The sequence below is a fragment of the Tamandua tetradactyla genome, chromosome 2 (genome assembly GCF_023851605.1).
Source record: "Tamandua tetradactyla isolate mTamTet1 chromosome 2, mTamTet1.pri, whole genome shotgun sequence".
NCBI classification, from domain to species: Eukaryota; Metazoa; Chordata; class Mammalia; order Pilosa; family Myrmecophagidae; genus Tamandua; species Tamandua tetradactyla.
The window spans coordinates 94906220-94925827 of record NC_135328.1 but is presented as its reverse complement, the minus strand read 5'-3'; the positions used below and the strand labels follow the sequence as shown (position 1 = coordinate 94925827).

General features: G+C 36.9%; 1 protein-coding gene across 10 annotated transcripts in view; it reads right to left on the bottom strand.

Annotated features, from left to right (window-relative positions):
• RFX3 (regulatory factor X3) overlaps positions 1-19608 on the bottom strand; it is a 382072-nt gene that overhangs the window by 36011 nt on the left and 326453 nt on the right. For all 10 annotated transcript variants that reach the window (XM_077148291.1, XM_077148294.1, XM_077148298.1 and 7 more), the window contains 2 exons: positions 19416-19565; positions 5110-5318 (listed from right to left, as the gene is read on the bottom strand). In XM_077148291.1, the coding sequence (XP_077004406.1) occupies positions 5110-5318; positions 19416-19565 (359 nt within the window). The remainder of the gene's footprint in view (positions 1-5109; positions 5319-19415; positions 19566-19608) is intronic.

Here is a 19608-nt window from a genome sequence, read left to right as displayed (position 1 = left end):
CAGCTAGAAGTAAAAACTTAAAATGGTGGAACTGTAACCCATACCAAACTCTGAAATCAGTTCTGCAACTAACTGTAGTGATGTGCTTTGAAATTTTTTGCTTTTTAGAATATATGTTATTTCTCACACACACACAAAAATATTTCTTCTAACCTCCAGGGTTTTGGAGCAGCTAGAAGGAAAAATCTGAAACAGTGGAATGGTAACCCATAACAAACTCTGAAATCTGTTCTATATCTACTTATTGAAGTGTACTTTGAAAATCATTGCTTGTTTTCCATTTCTTTGTATATATGTTATATTTAACAATTAAAAATTGTTTTTAAAAAGTTCCAACAGCCTCACTTGTACAAGTAGATATGATGCCCTAATACATTCCAGAGTAATCTAGACAGAAGATACAAAAGTATTTGCAAACTCTCCTTGAGGGACTGGGGAAAAAGGCGGAAATATTAAACTTCCCCATCTGGGGAAGACCTGACATTCTCGCAAAGATTAGGGACTGCCAAATTGATGGGCCAGGTCCTTGGTCTTGGAGCTTGCCCTTATGAAACTTATTCCTGCAAAAGAGAAGCTAAGCCTACTTATGATTATTCTAAGAGTCACCTCTAGAGAACCTCTTTTGTTGCTTAGATGTGGCCTCTCTCTCTAAGCCAACTCTTTAGGTGAACTCATTGCCTTCATCCTTACATAGGTGTAAAATCTCCCTGGCAATGTGGGACATGGCCCCTGAGAATAAGCCTGGCCCTGGCATTATCAGATTGAGAAAGCTTTCTTGACTAAAAGGGGGGAGAAAAATGAAATAAAATAGTTTCAGTGGCTAAAACATTTCATACAGTGTCAAGAGGTCATTCTGGAAATTATTTTATGCAGTATACAGATATCCCTTTTCAGTTTTTGGTGTACTGGATTAACTAGAGGGAAATACCTGAAACTGTTGAACTGTAATCCAATAGTCCTGATTCTTAAAAATGACTGAATAACTACTGAGCTTTTAAGGTGTGACTATGTGACTGTGGAAACCTTGTGACTGACACTCCCTTTATCCAGTGTATGGACAGATGAGTAAGAAAAAAATAAATAAATAATGGGGCAGAAGGGAGTATGGGATGTTTTGATGTCCTCGTTTGTGCTGGTTTGAAAGGATGTATATACCCTAGAAAAGCCATGTTTTAATCCTAATCCTATTGTGTAAAGGCAACTGTTTCTTCTAATCCCTATTCAGTAATGTATGTTTGAAATTGCATTTAGATCATATTCCTGGAGATGTGACTTAGGGAGTCACATCTTGATGTGATCTTGATGTGATCCTGAGTGATCAAGAGTGGTTGTTAAAATGGATTAGGTGGAGACGTGTCTCCACCCATTTGGGTGGGTCTTGATTAGTTTACTGGAGTCCTAAAAAAGAGAACAACAAGTAAGAAAGCTAGGAGATTCAGAGAGAGCAGAGAATGCAGAGAATGCTACAGTAACACAAAGCAGAGAGTCCACCAGCCAGCGACCTTTAGAGATGAAGAAGGAAAATGCCTCCTGGGAAGCCTCATGAAACAGGAAGCCAGGAGAGAAAGCTAGCAGATGACACCGTGTTCACCATGTACCCTTTCACCTGAGAGAGAAGCCCTGACTATGTTGCAATGTGCCTTTCCACTTGAGAGAGAAACCCTGAATTTCATCGGCCTTCTTGAACCAAGGTATGTTTCTCTGGATGCCTTTGATTGTACATTTTTATAGACTTGTTTTAATTGGGACATTTTCTTGGCCTTAGAACTTTAAACTAGCAATTTATTAAATCTCCCTTTTAAAAAGCCATTCCATTCCTGGTACATTGCATTCTGGCAGCTAGCAAACCAGAATATCGTTTTATCTTTATTTTAATTTTTATTCTTATTTTTATTTTTTTGGAGTAATGAAAATGTTCAAAATCAATTGTGATAACAAATGCACAACTACATAGTGACACTGTGAACTATTGATTGTACAATTTGAATGGTTATATGATATGTGTATATATAATATATGTCAGTAAAATTGCATTAAAAAATTCCAACAGCATCCATTGCAGAAATGGAAAAGCCAATCATCAAATTCATATATGAAGGGTAAAGGACCCCAAATAGCCAAAGCCAACTTGGAAAAGAAGAATGAAGTTGGAGGATTCACACTTCCTGACCTTAAAATTTACTACAAAGCTACAGTAATCCAAACAGCATAGTACTGGCACATATAGATTGAAAGCTCAGAAATCAATCCTCCCATTTATGGCCAACTAATTTTTGACAAGGGTGCCAAGTCCACTCAGTGGGGAAAGAACAGTCTCTTCAACAAATGGTGCTGGGAAAACTGGATATCCATATGTAAAAGAAGGAGGGTTGACCCTTACCTTGCACCATATACAAATATTAACAAAATGGATCAATGACCTACATGTAAGAAACAAAACTATAACACTTGTAAACATAAACACTAGGAAACATGTTTATGACCATGTGTTAGGCAATGGTTCCTAAAACATCAAAAACACGAGCAACAAAAGAAAAAATGGATAAATAAGACCATCAAAATCATAATTTATCATCGAAGTAACAGAATGGGAGAAAATCACTGGAAACCACCCATCTGATAAGGATGTACTATCCAGAATATATGAGGAAATTCTAATACTCAAAAGACAAACCACTCAATTAGAAATGGGCAAAAGACTTGAAAAGACATTTCTCTAAAGAATATATATAAATGGTCTAAAACACATGAAAAGACGGTCAACATCATTAGCCATTAAGTAAATGCATATCAAAAGCACAGTGAGATTCCTTTTCACACCCACCGGAATGGCTACTATTTAAAAAAAAGCAAATGTTAGACCAGATGTGGAGAAATAAGAACACTCATTCATTGTTGGTGGGAATGTGAAATGGCGTAGCCACTGTGGAAAATAGAGTTTTAACTCGGAAAGTTAAGTATAGAATTACTATATGACTTGCAATACCATTTCTAGGTATATACCCAAAATAGCTGGAAGCAGGGACTGGAACACATTTGCACACCGATGTTCATGACAGCGTTATTCATGATTTCCAAAAGATGGAAGCAACCCAAGTATCCATCAACCAATAAATGGATGAACAAAATGTGTTATTTGTATACAATGGAATATTAGTCAGCTGTAGGAAGGAATAAAGTTCTGAAACACGTGCAACATGGATGAACCTTGAAGACATCATGTTGAGTGAAATAAGCTAGACACAAAAGGACAATAATTGTATGATCTCATTGATAAGAAATAATTAGAATAAGCTAAGTCATAGGGTCAGAAATTAGAATATTAGGTTACCAAGGGCTGGGGTGGGGGTTAAGCAATTGAAGCTTAAATTACACTGAGTTTCTATTTGGGTTCAAAAATTTTGGTAATGGTGATAGTGGAGGGCAGATTGTAGATGTGTTAACAGAATAGAAATTAAAAAACAAAACAAACATAGGACTGTACAACACAGACAACCCTATTGTAAATGATAGATTATAATTAATAGTACAATTATAAAATTGATCTTTCATGAATTTTAACATATGTCCACAGTAATGCAAGGTGTTAATAATAGGGTAGTATATGGGAACTCTGTATTTCATGTATGATTTTTCTATAAATCTATATTAAGACAAAAAAAAGAAAAAAAAATACGGATTAAACCAAATCATTGAGACAGAAATAAAAACCACAGCCACTACTATCACAAAAGATCTCTAGTTTAATCTTTATAAAGGTTGTCAAAACAAGAAGGCAATTACATAGTCTGGCTTTATTGGGTTCACAAGCCCTACAAGTTTCTAAACTCTATTACTTTTTCCTGTTTTTCCTCTACTCACAGCTAACTTTGGATTCACCAGTGATATCCAAACAAAAGTGTATCAGTAGTCACGGTCAGTAGCACACCTGTTTGTTACTACTTTCTCATATGTACATGACTGCACAGGATCTAAATGAAGGACTGCCTAAATGTCAAAGTAGATAACACTTTAGGCTCAAGTCAGCAGGATCACCTTTATTTAAAGAAGCAAAAAGATGAACTGCTGCCATAAGACCAAATGCTAGATTTAAAAATCCAACTAATCAAACTTATCTTATGAAATGGAACTCCATTTTCAATTCCATCCTACATACATATAATATAAATGCTGACTTATGCAGGCCCTGCCTTTTAACCCTGTGGCAGAACTGTGGTCAACAGTTTACTTCATCGTTTGATATCGTTTACCATGTAATCAGAAAGCCTTTCTCTTCTGGGGTTCTTTTATGTCTACAAAAAACATACATTTATATTTACATTATTTTAATCAAAAGGTGATTTATATTATTAGGAAGCCATATTATAAACTGTCTACTAGATTACTGGTTCTTAAACTGGCTGTGTATTAGAACTACCAAGAGAGCTTTTTGAATAAAAATTCCTGACCATCCATTTCTAATCCTTGTCCCTTGATACCTAGATTTTGATTTAGATCTTCAGTAGCATCAAATGTTTTTTTTTATTTTAGACAATTCTGATTGAAAACATTTATAATAGATAAAATTAAGAAATAAACTAGATGGTTTTAAGCATGCATCAGAACCACAGAGCTTACAGTATCCCTCTTTCACAGTTTCTAATTCAGGTAGATTTGGATGAAGGGCCTGAGAATTTGCATTTTTAACATATTTCCAGGTGATACTGATGCTACCGGTAGGGACCACAGTTTGAGAGTCACTGAACTAGAGAACAAAAAGAAGAGTTGTGGTACAGCCTCAAGACAGAAGCCCACATGAGGAATATTTGCTGAAACCTTTTCTAATTATTGTTAAACACATTATCTAGAATGGAATAATAAAAGTTCCCATCCAAGAACTTCTAGGGTTTTGAACAAGAGGTTTTTATTTCTTCATAGAAAGTTAATTTTGACCCATCTGGTATAATTCCATGATGCTGTAATCCTTGAAGTGGGTTGATGATAGTCCTAATAGGGAGTTTCTGCAAACTAAAGTTTTCACTCATTTCTTTTCTATTGTGTGAGGAGCATGTACACACACACATATTTGCAAATATTCAAAATTAAGCTTAGGAAAAATTAAGGTGTTACCTGTAGAAAGACCATTTTAACAGAAATTGCCTGGCAGCTTTAGGAAAACTGGGTCTTCCTTCATAGGGCTTCAGTGCTTGCATCATTACATTGTCAAGCCAGGCAGCCCACTGCTCGAGGGTGCTCTGCTGCTGAAGAGTCATCTTGAAGTCTGTTTCTAGTCTCTGAACCATGTTGTCATCACACTGGCACACCCAGGAAGCCTGCTCCTGGGACAGAACACAGAAATCAGTGGAGAAGTTAAACTCAGCATTTTTCCATTGAATGTCAACAAACAAACCATATGCACTAATGGAAGATTATAGTGCAAGCTTCAAACAAATGAGGCAAGAAAATGAATAATTGCTTGTCAATTGTTAAGGAAACATCCCTTTTATTAGTTTTCAGGGTTTAATGTTCCTCCTTGCTCATTCTGGTACATGAAAAAGCAATATGACATATGAGCATGACTTGGTTTTCCTACACCAGCTAGTCTGTGTGAAAGAATAAAATATATGATTAATTCAGAAGAATAGGCCTGAACCTACAGCATGCAGTCTTTCATTACAGTTTTTCAGTTTTTACACTGGTTTCAAAAGCTCTCTATTTTCCAATCAGATAAAACTTTAAAGCTAATTCATTGGAGAAGATTTAGGGATGTCAGAATGGATAAAAAGATTCAAAAGGCCAAAAGGGATCCCTCAAGATTGAAACAGAAACAACTGGAATGGTACAAGCGTATGCTACGAATTTTATGGATTGGGAACTGAAATCTCAAGGGCTATCAAGACAAGGCTATGAATGCAAATTAATTCATGGAACTGAAAATAAAAATAACAACAAAAACACACTTGAGAAAATATAGACATGCTACTTGCCAAGAAATTTGATTACTGCAATTTTCCTTCTGGTTCTGCTTGGGAAGTTTCAAATTTGGTAATAGTAGTGAAAATAGGAACTTTTAAGTTGCCATAAGATTCACGACGTTTCCCATGCTATATTGTGTTTTTTTGTTTAATTGAGAAATCTATACACACACACGTCCTGTACATGGTATACAACCAATGGCTTACAATATCATCACATAGCTATGTATTCATAACCACGATCATTTTTAGAACATTTGTAACATCCAGAAAAAGAAATAAAAACAAAAAAGTCATATATTCTATACCCTTTACCACTCATTGACCACTAGTATTTCAGTCTACCCATTTTTTACCCCCCCCCATTATTTATTTATTTTTTAATCCTTATTTTTTGACTCATCTGTCCATACCCTGGATAAAAGGAGCATCAGACACAAAGTGTTCACAATCACACATTCATTATATAAAGCTAAATCATTATACAATTGTCTTCAAGAATCAAGGCTACTCGGGACACAGCTCTATAGTTTTAGGTACTTCCCTCCAGCCACTCCAATACACCATAAACTAGAAAGGGATATCTATATAATGCATAAGAATAACCTCCAGGGTAACCTCTTGACTCTGTATATTGTGCTTTAAAATGAAAGAAAAAAAAAAAAAAACAACTCTACACTATTCTGAGTCAACCAAACTGACTAAAAGCAATTCATTTAACTTACATGAATCTCAGTTTCCATGAGCAGAAAATTAGAGAGATGAAATTTAACAAAAATTTTTAGGCTGGAGTTCAAGTGTCAAGAGAGTTTTTTAAAGATGGACTTCTGTGGAGAGGTATCTGTGAGGGTCCTAATTCTATACATAAAATATGTGGCTATGTGTATTTTTTTTTGAACAGGGTCTATAATTTTTGTTCTGTATGTTCTCAGGGGATAAATTCATGCAAATAGACAATTTCAACTTCTGCTCACATAGTAAATAAATTCCTAATCTCCATTCCCTAGTTTCAGCCTCTTTCCTGATCCTACTCATGGGATATTTTAAGCTGGATGTACTTCAAATACAAAATGCCCTAAGCGTAATTAATTTTATTTCCCCAGGTAAATCTACTGTATCATTTATGTTTTCAGCTGATAATATCATTCAGTATGTTCTCTTTCTCTCATCTAATTAATTACAAAGTCTTTCAGATTTTACCTCCTAAATATTTTTAAATACTTTAAGTATACAAAAATGTGATGATAGAAAAATTGAATATACAACTAAGCAAAAAGGAGAAAAAAATAAGAATACCTAAAATACAAACGTTAAGACAACATGCTGGTGTATTTACTCTTCCAGCTTTCACATGTGGTACATGCTTATGTACATGAAAACATTCAAAATAAAAGGAAACATATACATACTGGTAGATATGCTACTTAATTTAACTTAACAACATATGGTAACCATCTTCCCATGTGGGCAAATATAGAGTCAAATTAACCGTTAAATAATTGAAATTGTTACACTGCATGAATATATCATTATTTATATAACTTATCCTTATAGTTAAACATTTATTTCTTTCATTTTTTTCAGTTATAAATAATGCTACAATTAACAATCTTGCAGTTACATTTTTGCTTAGTTTTACATTTATTTCTGTATGGCAGGTTTATAGAAGAGGAAGAGTTAAGATCTTTTAACATATTGTGTCAAATTTTTTCTAGAAATTTTTTATCACTTTTTACTCTGATCAAGAGTCCATGAGATACATGGGGAAGAATTTCAAGCATCAGGGAAAGGATAAGAGGGGCTGTTTTTTTAAATTTTGTTTTTATTTTTATTATTGATAAGGGGGAGGAAGAACTTACTGGTATTCTTTTAAGAATTTGACTTCATTTTTTAGCATAAATTAAAACTCAGTATTCATTTGGCAGTGAGTTTTTGCTGAGAGGACATAACAATCAAAAACCTACCTTAGAAATAAAAACACAGCACATTATACTACCCTGTTTTTCAAACTATTTATAAACACTTATAAAATAATTACTCTCATGACTGAAGATGTATTAACAGTAGCATATACTGTAAATATTACCTAGGGAAAGAAATTTGGATACTTCAATTCTGTAATTGAAAAACTAAGGGTGAACATTTAGAAATGTTCTTAACTTTCAAATAAACTATGTTCAAAATGATTAGAAGTCAGGACCTTCATTAGTTTATCAAGTCAGCCCACCCAAACTTATTTAGCCCATAATATAGAAAAAAAACTACTTACAAAAATTAACAAAAAGAAAATACCATTGTAATGCTATCAATTAAATAAAACAGAAAACCAATTACACTGTAATAGAAAACTTATCTTGAATGTTGGTGGCATGAGGAAGAACTAAGAGGTTCTTAATTAGAGGAGAACTAAGAGGTAAGGGAAGATTTTATTACAAAAGCATCACCTTTGTATTTGTCATGCAGGGGCATGGATTAGACTTCCAAATCAAATGAAAAGCAAGAAATGGTGATAAAGGTGGAATGGAAGTCAGAATACTTCAACTTTCCCTAATGTACTGTTTTTGTTTTTATGCTGTATGGTGGGGGTCACATTTTATTCTCTTTCCATGTGACTATCCCATTATTGCAGCACCATAATATATATATATCTTTGAAGTGCACAGGCTGGGAATCAAACCCAGGTCTCCCACATGGCGGGTGAAAATTTCACCACTGAACTACCCTTGCACCCTGTCCTTGATGTACTTTAAAATTTTTTTTTTTAATTTTGTTTTTGGCATGGTCAGGCACTGGGAATTGCACCTGGGTCTCTGGCATGGCAGGTCAGAACTCTGCCTGCTGAGCCACTGTGGCCTGCCCCCTAATGTATTTTTAAGCCTATCTTTTCTGAATGAGATATGAAATAAACATTACAGCACACATTTTAAGGCAAAATGAAAATTTAATATTCTCACTAAAATCAGTTGATGCAAATCTCATTGAAATACATAAAGCTATGACTTTGTAAACCTGAGATATTTTGTTTTTGTAAAAATTATGTTTGTATGTGTATGCACATGTGTATACTAAGAAAATTTTTTATACATGAGAAGTTTGAGCCTACACTATGAAAATCAGAATGAACTTCACTAATTTATTGTATCCTAAAATGGGTAAAGCCTGAATATTATTTTTTTTATATATTTTACATTACAAAAACTAAATTAGAACTGGAAATTAAAATGTCTTGGAGATGGAATATTTAATAATTATTTTTACAGCAATGGTACTTGTAAACAGTACCATTCATATACCATACAATTCACCTATTAAAGTGTACAGTTGAATAGCTTTCAGCATATTCACACAGTTGTGCATGCATCACCAAAATCAACTTTAGAATGATTTCATTAGTCCCCACAAAAATCCCCTACCCCTTAGCCATCAATTCCACCAACCCTGCAGTCTTAGGCAATCACTAATCTACTTTCTGTCTTGACAGATTTACCTATTCTGGACATTTCAAATAAATGAAATCATATAATATATGGTACTTTGTGAAGGCTTCTTTCACTTAGCATAATGGTTTCAATTATAGGTTCATCTATATTGTGGCATGTAAAAGTACTTCATATATTTTTATTAAATAATATTCCATTGTATGGCTATATCCCATTTCATTTATCCACTCATCACTTAATGAACATTTGAGTTGTTTCCACATTTTAGCTATTATGAATAAAGCAGCTGTGAACATTCATGTACAAATTTTCGTGTGGACATATTTTCTCATTTCTCTTGGACATATTCTCAGGAATGGGATTGCTGAGTCATATGGAATTATGTTTAACCCTTTTAACTGTGTTTAACAGCCAGGCTATTTTCCAAAGCGACTGCAGCATCTTATCTTCCCGCCATGCAGCAGAGTATGTGAGTTCCAAGTTTCTTGTCTTTTTTATTACATCCATTTTAGTATGTGTGAAGTGGTATCTCATTGTGTTTTTTTTTTTTTATTAATTAAAAAAATTAACTAACACAACAATAGAAATCAATCCATTCTACATATGCAATCAGTAATTCTTAATATCATCACATAGGTGTATGGTCATCATTTCTCAGTACATATGCATCGATTTAGAGAAAGAAATAGCACTACAACAGAAAAAGAAATAAAGTGATAACACAGAGAGAAAACACAAATAAAAATAAAAAGTACAAAAATATATAAGAGAAAAAAAACAAACAAAAAAAAACTATAGATCAGATGCAGCTTCATTCAGCGTTCCAAGATAATTACATTACAATTAGGCAGTATTGTGCTGACCATTTTTTTTTTTTTTTAGATGTCATACCATTCTACATATGCAATCAGTAATTCTTAACATCATCACATAGATGCATGATCATCGTTTCTTAGTACATTTGCATCGGTTTAGAAGAACTAGCATTATAACAGAAAAAGATATAGAATGTTAATATAGAGAAAAAAAATAAAAGTAATAATAATAAGAACAAGACAAACAAAACAAAACAAAACAAAAACCTATAGCTCGGATGCAGCTTCGTTCAGTATTTTAACATGATTACTTTACAATTAGGTATTATTGTACTGTCCATTTTTGAGTTTTTGTATCTAGTCCTATTGCACTGTCTGTATTCCATCAGCTCCGATTACCCATTATCTTACCCTGTTTCTAACTCCTGCTGAACTCTGTTACCAATGACATATTCCAAGTTTATTCTCGAGTGTCGATTCACATCATTGGGACCATACAGTATTTGTCTTTTAGCTTTTGGCTAGACTCACTCAGCATAATGTTTTCTAGGTCCATCCATGTTATTACATGCTTCATAAGTTTATCCTGTCTTAACGCTGCATAATATTCCATCGTACGTATATACCACAGTTTGTTTAGCCACTCGTCTGTTGATGGACATTTTGGCTGTTTCCATCTCTTTGCAATTGTAAATAACGCTGCTATAAACATTGGTGTGCAAATGTCTGTTTGAGTTTTTGCCCTTAATTCCTTTGAGTAGATTCCCAGCAATGGTATTGCTGGATCGTATGGCAATTCTATATTCAGCTTTTTGAGGAACCGCCAAACTGCTTTCCACAGTGGTTGCACCATTTGACATTCCCACCAACAGTGGATAAGTGTGCCTCTTTCTCCGCATCCTCTCCAGCACTTGTCATTTTCTGTTTTGTTGATAATGGCCATTCTGGTGGGTGTGAGATGATATCTCATTGTGGTTTTGATTTGCATTTCTCTAATGGCCAGGGACATTGAGCATCTCTTCATGTGTCTTTTGGCCATTTGTATTTCCTCCTCTGAGAGGTGTCTATTCAAGTCTTTTTCCCATTTTGTAATTGGGTTGGCTATCTTTTTGTTGTTGAGTTGAACAATCTCATTATAAATTCTGGATACTAGAGCTTTATCTGATATGTCGTTTCCAAATATTGATTCCCATTGTGTAGGCTGTCTTTCTACTTTCTTGATGAAGTTCTTTGATGCACAAAAGTGTTTAATTTTGAGGAGTTCCCATTTATTTATTTCCTTCTTCAGTGCTCTTGCTTTAGGTGTAAGGTCCATAAAACCGCCTCCAATTGTAAGATTCATAAGATATCTCCCTACATTTTCCTCTAACTGTTCTATGGTCTTAGACCTAATGTTTAGATCTTTGATCCATTTTGAGTTAACTTTTGTATAGGGTGTGAGATATGGGTCTTCTTTCATTCTTTTGCATATGGATATCCAGTTCTCTAGGCACCATTTATTGAAGACACTGTTCTGTCCCAGGTGAGTTGGCTTGACTCCCTTATCAAAGATCAAATGACCATAGATGAGAGGGTCTATATCTGAGCACTCTATTCGATTCCATTGGTCGATATATCTATCTTTATGCCAATACCATGCTGTTTTGACCACTGTGGCTTCATAATATGCCTTAAAGTCTGGCAGCGCAAGACCTCCAGCTTCGTTTTTTTTCCTCAAGATGTTTTTAGCAATTCGGGGCACCCTGCCCTTCCAGATAAATTTGCTTATTGGTTTTTCTATTTCTGAAAAATAAGTTGTTGGGATTTTGATTGGTATTGCATTGAATCTGTAAATCAATTTAGGTAGGATTGACATCTTAACTATATTTAGTCTTCCAATCCATGAACACGGTATGCCCTTCCATCTGTTTAGGTCTTCTGTGATTTCTTTTAGCAGTTTTTTGTAGTTTTCTTTGTATAGGTCTTTTGTCTCTTTAGTTAAATTTATTCCTAGGTATTTTATTCTTTTAGTTGCAATTGTAAATGGGATTCGTTTCTTGATTTCCCCCTCCACTTGTTCATTGCTAGTGTATAGAAATGCTACAGATTTTTGAATGTTGATCTTGTAACCTGCTACTTTGCTGTACTCATTTATTAGCTCTAGTAGTTTTGTTGTGGATTTTTCCGGGTTTTCGACGTATAGTATCATATCATCTGCAAACAGTGATAGTTTTACTTCTTCCTTTCCAATTTTGATGCCTTGTATTTCTTTTTCTTGTCTAATTGCTCTGGCTAGAACCTCCAACACAATGTTGAATAATAGTGGTGAGAGTGGACATCCTTGTCTTGTTCCTGATCTTAGGGGGAATGTTTTCAGTTTTTCCCCATTAAGGATGATATTAACTGTGGGTTTTTCATATATTCCCTCTATCATTTTAAGGAAGTTCCCTTGTATTCCTATCCTTTGAAGTGTTTTCAACAGGAAAGGATGTTGAATCTTGTCAAATGCCTTCTCTGCATCAATTGAGATGATCATGTGATTTTTCTGCTTTGATTTGTTGATATGGTGTATTACATTAATTGATTTTCTTATGTTGAACCATCCTTGCATACCTGGGATGAATCCTACTTGGTCATGATGAATAATTCTTTTAATGTGTTGTTGGATACGATTTGCTAGAATTTTATTGAGGATTTTTGCATCAATATTCATTAGAGAGATCGGCCTGTAGTTTTCTTTTCTTGTAATATCTTTGCCTGGTTTTGGTATGAGGGTAATGTTGGCTTCATAGAATGAGTTAGGTAGTTTTCCCTCCACTTCGATTTTTTTGAAGAGTTTGAGGAGAGTTGGTATTAATTCTTTCTGGAATGTTTGATAGAATTCACATGTGAAGCCGTCTGGTCCTGGACTTTTCTTTTTAGGAAGCTTTTGAATGACTGCTTCGATTTCTTTACTTGTGATTGGTTTGTTGAGATCATCTATCTCTTCTTGAGTCAAAGTTGGTTGTTCATGTCTTTCCAGGAACCCGTCCATTTCCTCTAAATTGTTGTATTTATTAGCGTAAAGTTGTTCATAGTATCCTGTTATTACCTCCTTTATTTCTGTGAGGTCAGTAGTTATGTCTCCTCTTCCATTTCTGATCTTATTTATTTGCATCCTCTCTCTTCTTCTTTTTGTCAGTCTTGCTAAGGGCCCATCAATCTTACTGATTTTCTCATAGAACCAACTTCTGGCCTTATTGATTTTCTCTATTGTTTTCATGTTTTCAATTTCATTTATTTGTGCTCTAATCTTTGTTATTTCTTTCCTTTTGCTTGCTTTGGGGTTAGCTTGCTGTTCTTTCTCCAGTTCTTCCAAATGGATAGTTAATTCCTGAATTTTTGCCTTTTCTTCTTTTCTGATATAGGCATTTAGAGCAATAAATTTCCCTCTTAGCACTGCCTTTGCTGCGTCCCATAAGTTTTGATATGTTGTGTTTTCATTTTCATTTGCCTCGAGGTATTTGCTAATTTCTCTAGCAATTTCTTCTTTGACCCACTCGTTGTTTAGGAGTGTGTTGTTGAGCCTCCATGTATTTGTGAATTTTCTGGCACTCTGCCTATTATTGATTTCCAACATCATTCCTTTATGGTCCGAGAAAGTGTTGTGTAAGATTTCAATCTTTTTAAATTTGTTAAGACTTGCTTTGTGACCCAGCATATGGTCTATTTTTGAGAATGATCCATGAGGACTTGAGAAAAAGGTGTATCCTGCTGTTGTGGGATGTAATGTCCTATAAATGTCTATTAAGTCTAGTTCATTTATAGTAATATTCAGATTCTCTATTTCTTTGTTGATCTTCTGTCTAGATGTTCTGTCCGTTGATGAGAGTGGTGAGTTGAAGTCTCCAACTATTATAGTATATGAGTCTATTTCCCTTTTCAGTGTTTGCAGTGTATTCCTCACGTATTTTGGGGCATTCTGGTTCGGTGCGTAAATATTTATGATTGTTATGTCTTCTTGTTTAATTGTTCCTTTTATTAGTATATAGTGTCCTTCTTTGTCTCTTTTAACTGCTTTACATTTGAAGTCTAATTTGTTGGATATTAGTATAGCCACTCCTGCTCTTTTCTGGTTGTTATTTGCATGAAATATCTTTTCCCAACCTTTCACTTTCAACCTATGTTTATCTTTGGGTCTAAGATGTGTTTCCTGTAGACAGCATATAGAAGGATCCTGTTTTTTAATCCATTCTGCCAATCTATGTCTTTTGATTGGGGAATTCAGTCCATTGACATTTAGTGTTATCACTGTTTGGATAATATTTTCCTCTAACATTTTGCCTTTTGTATTATGTATATCATATCTGATTTTCCTTCTTTCTACACTCTTTTCCATATCTCTCTCTTCTGTCTTTTTGTATCTGACTCTAATGCTCCCTTTAGTATTTCTTGCAGAGCTGGTCTCTTGGTCACAAATTCTTTCAGTGACTTTTTGTCTGAGAATGTTTTAATTTCTCCCTCATTTTTGAAGGATAGTTTTGCTGGATATAGGAGTCTTGGTTGGCAGTTTTTCTCTTTTAGTATTTTAAATATATCATCCCACTGTCTTCTAGCTTCCATGGTTTCTGCTGAGAAATCTACACATAGTCTTATTGGGTTTCCCTTGTATGTGATGGATTGTTTTTCTCTTGCTGCTTTCAAGATCCTCTCTTTCTCATTGACCTCTGACATTCTAACTAGTAAGTGTCTTGGAGAACGCCTATTTGTGTCTAATCTCTTTGGGGTGCGCTGCACTTCTTGGATCTGTAATTTTAGGTCTTTCATAAGAGTTGGGAAATTTTCAGTGAAAATTTCTTCCATTAGTTTTTCTCCTCCTTTTCCCTTCTCTTCTCCTTCTGGGACACCCACAACACGTATATTTGTGCGGTTCATATTGTCCTTGAGTTCCCTGATACCCTGTTCAAATTTCTCCATTCTTTTCCCTATAGTTTCTGTTTCTTTTTGGAATTCAGATGTTCCATCCTCCAACTCACTAATTCTATCTTCTGTCTCTTTAAATCTATCATTGTAACTATCCATTATTTTTTCTATGTTTGCTACTTTATCCTTCACTTCCATAAGTTCTGCGATTTGTTTTTTCAGTTTTTCTATTTCTTCTTTATGTTCAGCCCATGTCCTCTTCATGTCCTCCCTCAATTTATCGATTTCATTTTTGAAGAGGTTTTCCATTTCTGTTCGTATATTCAGGATTAGTTGTCTCAGCTCTTGTGTCTCATTTGAGCTATTGGTTTGTTCCTTTGACTGGGCCATATTCTCAATCTTTTGAGCGTGGACAGTTATCTTCTGCTGCTGGCGTCTGGGCATTTATTCAGATTTCTCTGGGTGTTGGACCCAGCAAGGTTGTAAGATTTTCCTGTGAAATCTCTGGGATCTGTTTTTCTTATCTTGCCCAGCACATGGCACACGTTTGTCTCAAGTGTTTGGAATGGGTCTCCCCAGTCACCGATCTCCGTGGCCTGGGGCTTTCGGATCCAAATCTCTCCGTTGGTTCAGGGGCTGCGCGTGGTGGGGGCGTCAGCTGCCGTGGCTTGAGGGGACCCTGTGGCTGGTTGCGGGCCGCAGCGGGCCTGGGGGATTCCCCACCGGACCAGGAAGCCTCCCGTGGGGGGGGGGCTTCCGCGGCTTGGATAGCCCTCCTATCTGAGACTCGTATCCGCGGACTCGAAGCAGAGACTCGAAGCCGCCCGCAAAAGAGGGGTGCCACCTGCCTCGGCTTGGGAAACTTGCTTCTCCAATACTCTCAACCGGCCCGGAAAGGGGGGAGGGAGTAGCTCGGACCACCGCAGCTGCCGCTGATCGGGAGATCGCACGCCGCTCGGGGGTCTCACTGCAGCCGAGTCTCGCAGTCAGTCTAGCCAGCCCAGACTTTGGATAGCCCTCTGATCCGGGACTCGTAGCCGCGGACTTAAAGCCGAGACTCGAAGCCACCCGCAAAAGAAGGGCGCCGCCTGCCTCGGCTTGGGGAACTTACTTCTCCGATACTCTCAGCCGGCCCGGGAAGGAGGGAGGGATTAGCTCGGACCGCCGCAGCTGCGGCCGCTCGGGGGTCTCGCCGCAGCCAAGACTCGGAATCAGACTTGCCAGCCCAGACTTTGGATAGCCCTCTGATCCGAGACTTGTAGTCGCGGACTCGAAGCCACCCGCAAAAGTGTGGCGCCGGCCGCCTTGGCTGGGAAGCTTGTCTCTCCGAGTCTCTCAGTCAGCCCCGGAAGGAGGGAGGGATTAGCTCGGACCGCCGCAGCTGCGGCCGCTCGGGGGTCTCGCCGCAGCCAAGACTCGGAATCAGACTTGCCAGCCCAGACTTTGGATAGCCCTCTGATCCAAGACTTGTAGTCGCGGACTCGAAGCCGCCCGCAAAAGTGTGGCGCCGGCCGCCTTGGCTGGGAAGCTTGTCTCTCCCAGTCTCTCAGTCAGCCCCGGAAGGAGGGAGGGATTAGCTCGGACCGCCGCAGCTGCGGCTGCTCGGGAAATCGCCCGCCGCTCGGGGATCTCACTCACTGCAGCTGAGTTTCGCAGTCAGACCTGCCAGCCCAGACTTGGTTACGCTGTGTGTCCATTCCCTGCTGTAGCCCCGGGAGTTGTTTTGTACTGTTTCTGTTCACCTATTAGTTGATTTGGAGTCGGCGGAACTAAGACGCATGTACCTTACTAAGACGCCATCTTGGATCCCCCCTCTCATTGTGGTTTTGATTTTCATTTCCCCAATGAGCACTGATGAGCATCTTTTCATGTGCTTATCAGCTATATGTAGATCTTTGGAGAAATGTTATTCAGATCCTTTTGTTCATTTTTCAATTGGGTTATCTTTTTATTGTTGGTATTTGTGATGGTTGGGTTCTGGTATCAGTTTGGCCAGAACTGATACGCCGTTCTCTGATCAGGCAAGCACTGGCCTACCTGTTGCTGCAAGGATATTTGGTGGCGGTTGATAAACCAGAAAGCTGGTTTATTAAATCAGCAAACACTTGATTGCAGCTGTGGCTGATTACAACTATGCTCAACTAAGGGAGTGTCTCCCACAAATGAGATAATACAAGCAGCTGGATTGGAGCCTATCAGTTGAAGACTCTTAAGGGAGAAGAGAGAATTTTCACTTTTTCTTCAGCCAGTCAACCTCTCCTGTGGAGTTTGCTGAGACCCTTCATTGGAGCTGCCAGCTTCACAGCCTACCCTACAGATTTTGGACTCTTGCATTCCCACAATTACATGAGGCACTTTTATAAATCTCCTATTTACAGATCTCTCCTGTTGGTTCTCTTCTGTTAGAGAACCCTGAAAATACAGTAATAGATCCTTATTCTGGATACAAGTCCCCGGATATAGATTTGCAATCATTTTCTTGCATTCTGTGGGTTATCTGCACTTTCTTAATGGTCTCATAGAAACACAAAATTTTAAAATTTTGATTATATCCAGTTTATGTATTTTTTGTTTGTTTGTTTATGCTTTGGGTAAGCAATAATATTGTTTTTGTGTGCTAACAATTAGTTCATTCTTTAGTTAGTATCAGAAATAAATTTCTGGAATTCTATAATAGCCTCTACATTATCTATTTTTAAGTATATTTTCAAGTACAATAGTTCGATCACAAGGTTAAACAATATTTTTTCATTTGAACCACCAAAATAGCCAAATATACTATACCTAATTCTACTCAAATGAACAAATATTTACTAGTCACTTACAGTAAATTCTGAAACATAGTTTTTCTTAGCTCATTCAAGGTGGAGCATTATTAATAACAGAAATAGCTATTTATTAAGTATTTACTCTGTATCACAGTGCATAGTCTTTATGCTTTACTAATTATGTTAAAGATATTCTATGGTAAGTGTCATTAGGTGAGGAAAGTGAAGCACAGAATAGTTAAGTAACTCGCCCAAGACCCCACAGCTGATAGAAGAGTTTAATCTCTTGCTTGTCTAATTTCAAAGAATCTGATCTTTTTCTTTTTTTTTGACTCTGATCTTCATTACTCTATTAAATATACTGCAAGTCCTATGTTGCCTTATAGGACAATGATTCTAGCAGACTTTTAAAAAATATTTTTATTGAGAAATCTTCACATACATACAGTCCATACATGGTATATAATCAGTGGCTAACGATGTCATCACCTAGTTGTGTATTCATCACCTTGATCAACTTTAGAACATACACATCACTCCAGAGAAAGAAGTAAATATAAAAAAGATTTTAAAAACCTCATACATCCCATACCCCTTACCCCTCTCTCTCACTGACCACTAGTATTTCAATCTACCCAATTTTCTACCCTTTATCCCTCCTGTTATTTAATTTTCTATCCTCATATTTTTACTCATCTGTCCATACCTGGCTAAATGGAGCATCAGACACAAGGTTTTCACAATCACACGGTCACACTGTAAAAGCTATATCATTATGCAATCATCTTCAAGAATCAAGGCTACTGGAACACAGTTCAACAATTTCAGGTACTTCACTCCAACCACCCCAATGCACCATAAACTACAAAGGGATATCTATATAATGGGTAAGATAACCTCCAGGATAACCTCAGCACTCTGTCTGAAATCTCTCAGCCACTGACACTTTATTTTGCCTCATTTCTCTCTTCCCCCTTTTGGTCAAGAAGACTTTCTCAATCCCATGATGCTGGGTCCCAGCTCGCATGGTTCTGTCCCATGTTGCCAGAGAGATTTACACCCTTGGGAGTCATGTCCTATGTAGAGGGGGAAGGCAGTGAGTTTACCTACTGAGTTGGCTTGGAGAGAAAGGCCACAGTTGAGCAACAAAAGAGGATCTCTGAGGGTGACTTAGGTATAATTATAAGTAGGGTTGGCTTCTCCTTTTCATGAATAAATTTCATAGGGAAAAACTACAAGATCAAGGGCTCAGCCTACTGAATTGGTTGTACCCACTGCTTGCGAGACTATCAGGAATTCCCCAGATGGGGAATTTTAATGTTTCTTTCTTTCTCCCCAGTCTCCCAAGGGGAATTTGCAAATTCTTTTTTATTCTCTGACTCTAGCTGACTTTAACCAAAACAGAGTCCCAGTAAAGTCACATCTGAGTAAAACTCCCCTTTCAGGACATTGTAAACATAGTTGCTCCTGTGTAGAGATGAAAAAACATTTGATCAACCTAATTATGAACAGATGGGTACCTTTTCTTAAAACATGTTTTGAAAGAAAACAGGGTACCTGGACATTGGCAAAGTCAACACGGTTGAGGTCATTGAGCATCTGGTTGATTTGAGAAGTGTTCTGAAGCACTGCACGAGCCGCCTGGGCCAGGTGATTGAGCGATGTGTATCTTCGCAGAGTCTGGGCAAAGGCACTTACAGCAGCAACCTGTAAAGAGATAAAATTAAACATGGATTTTTTTTTCCCCTCT